Genomic DNA, 4961 nt, shown 5'->3' on the forward strand with positions numbered 1-4961 from the left:
TAAAATTGTTCTAGACCGTTAAAACCGTTCTAGACCGTTTAAACAGTTTACACCGTTGAACTGTTCTAGACCGTTAAAATTGTTCTAGACCGTTAAAATTGCTCTATACTGTTAAAACCATCTCAAACTGTTAAAACTTCTCTAGACCGTTAAAACGGTTCTAGACCGTTGAACTGTTCTATGCCATTAAAACCATCTCAAACCGTTATACCCGTTCTAGAACGTTAGTCATCTGAGAGACAGATTTGGTCAGGTGGGGGAGAGGAGAACGTGGCCCTCCCCTCTCCTCCCCTCCCCTCCCCTTCACTACCCCCCCTCCCCTCCATTACCCCCCTCCCCTCCACTCCACCTCCCCCACGTGATATACATTGTCATTTTCATTGGCTCATCCCCTCCCCTTCCTCCTATGTGTAATACGTTATTATTCTCATTTGCTTCTGCACTTTTCTTCTTCTGCCTCTTCTTCTCTTTCTCACTCGTGTTATACTGTTATCATAGTTTGCTTCTTCCCTCCTCTTCCTCCTCCTCTATCTATCTTTATTCATTTTCCTCAGTGGTATGTGGAGCCCCCTCATATCTTACACGTCACGGCTTAAGGACGCTTCTCCCACAATATTTCAGCTTAGTACATCTTAACATTACTTCAGCTTAGTCAAATGACGTCTCACTCACGATATTTCAGTTTAGTACATCTTAACATTACTTCAGCTTAGTCAAATGACGTCTCACTCACGATATTTCAGCTTAGTACATCTTACCATTACTTCAGCTTAGTCAAAAGATTTCTCACTCACGATATTTCAGCTTAGAACATCTTAGGATTGTTTCAGTTTACGATATCTTTAACAAGGATGTTTCGAGTCAGATGTTTTTTCCTAATATAAATTAATCTGACTGAGCTAATGTGTTCGGAGGTAAATGTGTCTTTGTTTTCTCCGTTGGGTCATTCAGGGTTCAAACATCTATAGGTAAGATGTCCAGTTCTGAAATTCTCAATGTTGAATGCTAGAAGTTGAAATGTTTGAGGGTTGAGAATTCCCATATTAAAATTTCAGAAGATTGGAAATGTCCGATTCTGAAACATGCGAGATTGAAACATACCAAACTAAAACATCCTATCACCCATTCTCCACCTCTTCTCCTCCCTCGCCACTTACTCAGACATCTCTCATTACCTCTATTCGTGTTTATCTATCCTCTCTCGTACCCTTGTTTACCTACCACTTCTCCGAGGCATCTACAAACATACACCTGTACCTCCCACTTATTAGTCACCCCCTCCCCACCCTCTCCTCTCTGGCCTCATTAGTCATTGAGTGTTTTCTTTGATATAAATGACAGATTAAATTTTTTGGAGTGCCATAGATGCTGTCAGTAAGTATTTTCTTAGATAAGGATGTGATATATTGTTGAAGGAAATTAAAAAGTGCTTGATATGTGAATCACCTGAGCCCTAGTGTGTATGACTGTAGGTGCTTGGTATGTGAAGTTGTAGGTGTTTAATGTGTATGACTTCAGGTCTCCGGTATGTGAGGTTTCAGATGTTTGTTGTGTTTGACTACAGGTGCCTGGTTTGTGAAGCTTCAGTTCTCTAATTAGTAAAGCTTATGGCACTTAATCTTATACGCCCTTAGTCAATGAGGCTTCACGATCCTAATCACTAAAGCTTCAAGACGCTAATCAGTAAGGCTTCACGAACCTAATTAATGAGGTTTCACCATCAAAATCACTAAGGCTTCAGTATACTAATAAATAAAGCTTCACAATCCTAATCATTAAGGCTTCAAGACACTAATTACCAAGGCATCATGAACCTAATCAATATTTTTAGCTTCCGTATCTAATCGGTTTCGGGTACTTAATCAGGGTGACTTGAGACCATTAAACGGTAAGAGTTAATCTAGCTTAGTTTATGTTCGGATCAAGATAGTGAGTGCCAAGCTTGACGTGTTGATGGGAGCTATGAGAATGATAGCTGACGTTGATGGCTGTGTGTGTATCGTCTCCATGACACTAAACTGTACCAGCGACTGAGTTATACTACCATGATACTAAACTGGACCAGCGACTGAGTTATACCAAGGTACTCACTAAACTGTACCAGCGACTGAATTATACTACCATGATACTAAACTGGACCAGCGACTGAGTTATACCAAAGTACTCACTAAACTGTACCAGCGACTGAATTTATTTTAATAAGTTTTTTTTTTTTATACATTGGTTTGGTTAATGACTTGAGCTGCCAGTTCACTCTTTTTGTGTGTGTGTGTCACTGTGGAGTAATTTACGAGACTAATGGTGGTAGGGTATTCTTCTTCTTCTTCTTCTTCTTCTTCTTCTTCTTCATTTTCATTTTCATTTTCTTTTTCTTCTCCTCCTCATCCTCCTCCTCAACCCTCAACCTCCTCCTCAACCCTCAACCTCCTCCTCAAACCTCACCTCCTCCTCAGCCGTCAATCCCTTAGTTTTATTACTCTAAGACTTAATTAAAAGGTTAAACCATCATCCTCAGAGGGTTAACATATACCAGTTACCAGGCGTCGAGAAGACATCAGTTCTGGTTGGCTTTTGCAAGAACCTTCTGATTTTTATTTTCTATGTTTGGAAATTTTTACGTAATGGATTCAAGTAAACAATTCCTCAAGAAGAGTCATATACTTGGCATTAAAAGAGAATTAAGTCTTTAGGGTAAACGTGAAAACTTCTCCCCAGGTCAGAAATACAATTTACAGAAGAGTTAACTTAATTTTTTATTGTATTTCCTATGACATAAACATTTTCTTATATAAGAAATAAGATGTTACAAAAATATATAATGAGTTCCTTGTCAAGGTTGTATATTAAATAATGTAACGTTCTTGTACACATTTTTAAAGGAAGCAGCGGGTGGCTGGATAAAGAATGGACACCTAAAATTATAGCTAGGGAAGAGAAAGCATTTGAGTGCACTGTCCGCCACAGTGTCTCCTTGTGTAGCAAAATAAGTTTAGTTTAGTTTACCATATCCTCACTACCCTTAACTATCGCTCAGGAAAAGAGGTCCATTATTACTTTTCACACATTATCGGGAGATATCTTTTTATTAAAAGCACTTGCGGTGGACAATGCCGGGGCCGGACTCGTCGTACTCCTCCTTGGTGATCCACATGGACTGGAAGGTGGACAGAGAGGCCAGGATGGAGCCACCGATCCATACGGAGTACTTACGCTCGGGAGGAGCAATGATCTTGATCTTGATGGTAGAGGGAGCCAGTGTGGTGATTTCCTTCTGCATGCGGTCAGCAATACCAGGGTACATGGTGGTACCACCAGACATGACAATGTTGGCATAAAGGTCCTTTCTGATATCAACGTCACACTTCATTATAGAATTGTACACAGTTTCATGGATACCAGAGGACTCCATACCCAGGAAGGAAGGCTGTAAGAGAGCCTCAGGAGCACGGAAACGCTCGTTGCCGATGGTGATGACCTGACCGTCGGGAAGTTCATAGGACTTTTCCAGGGAGGAAGAGGCAGCAGCTGTAGCCATCTCGTTTTCGAAGTCAAGAGCAACATAACAAAGTTTCTCCTTGAGGTCACGGACAATCTCACGTTCAGCTGTGGTGGTGAAGGAGTAGCCACGTTCAGTTAAGATCTTCATCAGATAGTCTGAAAGATCACGACCAGCCAAGTCGAGACGCATGATGGCGTGAGGAAGAGCATAACCTTCGTAGATAGGGACAGTGTGAGACACGCCATCACCAGAGTCCAGCACGATACCTGTGGTACGACCAGAGGCGTACAGGGACAGCACGGCCTGGATGGCCACGTACATGGCAGGGCAGCTGAAAGTCTCGAACATGATCTGGGTCATCTTCTCACGGTTGGCCTTGGGGTTGAGGGGAGCCTCAGTGAGGAGGACAGGGGACTCCTCAGGGGCAACACGCAGTTCGTTGTAGAAGGTGTGATGCCAGATCTTCTCCATGTCGTCCCAGTTGGTGATGATGCCGTGCTCGATGGGGTACTTGAGAGTCAGGATACCTCGCTTGCTCTGGGCCTCGTCACCGACGTAGGCGTCCTTCTGACCCATACCGACCATCACACCCTGGTGACGAGGACGGCCGACGATGGAGGGGAATACGGCGCGGGGAGCGTCGTCACCGGCGAAGCCAGCTTTGCACATACCTGAACCATTGTCCACAACCAGAGGAGTGGTGTCATCGTCACACATTTTGTTGGTATCTGAAAGAAAGAGAAAACTTTAGAAAAATAAGAAGGAAAAATTACTCAACATTTGAAAATAACTATACATTATGAAACAACCAGCACAGTATACAGCACCAGGGCCAAAAACCAATAGTATTCCTCCTTGGCCAGAGGTTGTATTATTATTTACACAAAATATCAATAATGTTCCTTGAGCAGAAGTTAGGTTAATGCCAAGAGCCAACGGACCCAAATTTATTGTTTTCCCACTTGACCTACAGGTGTACAATTGTACATGTAATAAATTTTTGCGTTAGTCTTTGTTTCGTCATTATAGCATTGTGTGTCTTCCCTTTGTGGGCCAAATTGTCTATAACTACTTAAAATCCAAGCTTACAATATCTGTCCTAAACCCTCTTTCTTTTAACCCTGAAATAAAGGAATATACTAATACTGTGCCGGGCCAGTGTTATTGTCTTTCCTCATAATTAAGCTTCTTCGTATCGTTTGGGAGGCGAATAAAGTAGACTGACTCGTGAAACTGTCGACGGCGAACAAGAGTCATTGTTAGGTGATCAATCCCACACTTACTGGGTGTGTCTACTGAGCGGGTCTTGCTCTTAAGTATATACATATTCCCTACAGTGGAGCATATACACAGTCCACACACAGGAGCATAAACGAACACAGAGATTCTTCACGCTAGAGCATGTAAGAGCATATAATTATACATTCCTCAAGCTGGAGCCTATGTACATTCCTTACAACGG

At 42.3% G+C, this 4961-nt stretch overlaps 1 protein-coding gene across 1 annotated transcript; it reads right to left on the reverse strand.

Moving 5' to 3' along the window:
* Nucleotides 1–3069: 3069 nt before the first annotated feature.
* Nucleotides 3070–4227, reverse strand: LOC121853552 (actin-2, muscle-specific-like). The gene has a single exon (XM_042347766.1). It carries the CDS (start codon nt 4214–4216, stop codon nt 3086–3088), a length of 1131 nt encoding a protein of 376 aa, XP_042203700.1. The 5' UTR covers nt 4217–4227; the 3' UTR covers nt 3070–3085.
* Nucleotides 4228–4961: the final 734 nt, after the last annotated feature.

This window comes from Homarus americanus, unplaced genomic scaffold (assembly GCF_018991925.1).
Source record: "Homarus americanus isolate GMGI-L3 unplaced genomic scaffold, GMGI_Hamer_2.0 scaffold4896, whole genome shotgun sequence".
Classification (NCBI taxonomy): domain Eukaryota; kingdom Metazoa; phylum Arthropoda; class Malacostraca; order Decapoda; family Nephropidae; genus Homarus; species Homarus americanus.

Excerpts from the sequence above, each read along its gene's own strand:
- LOC121853552 (XM_042347766.1), bottom strand. The coding sequence starts at position 4,216 with ATGTGTGACGATGACACCACTCCTCTGGTTGTGGACAATGGTTCAGGT.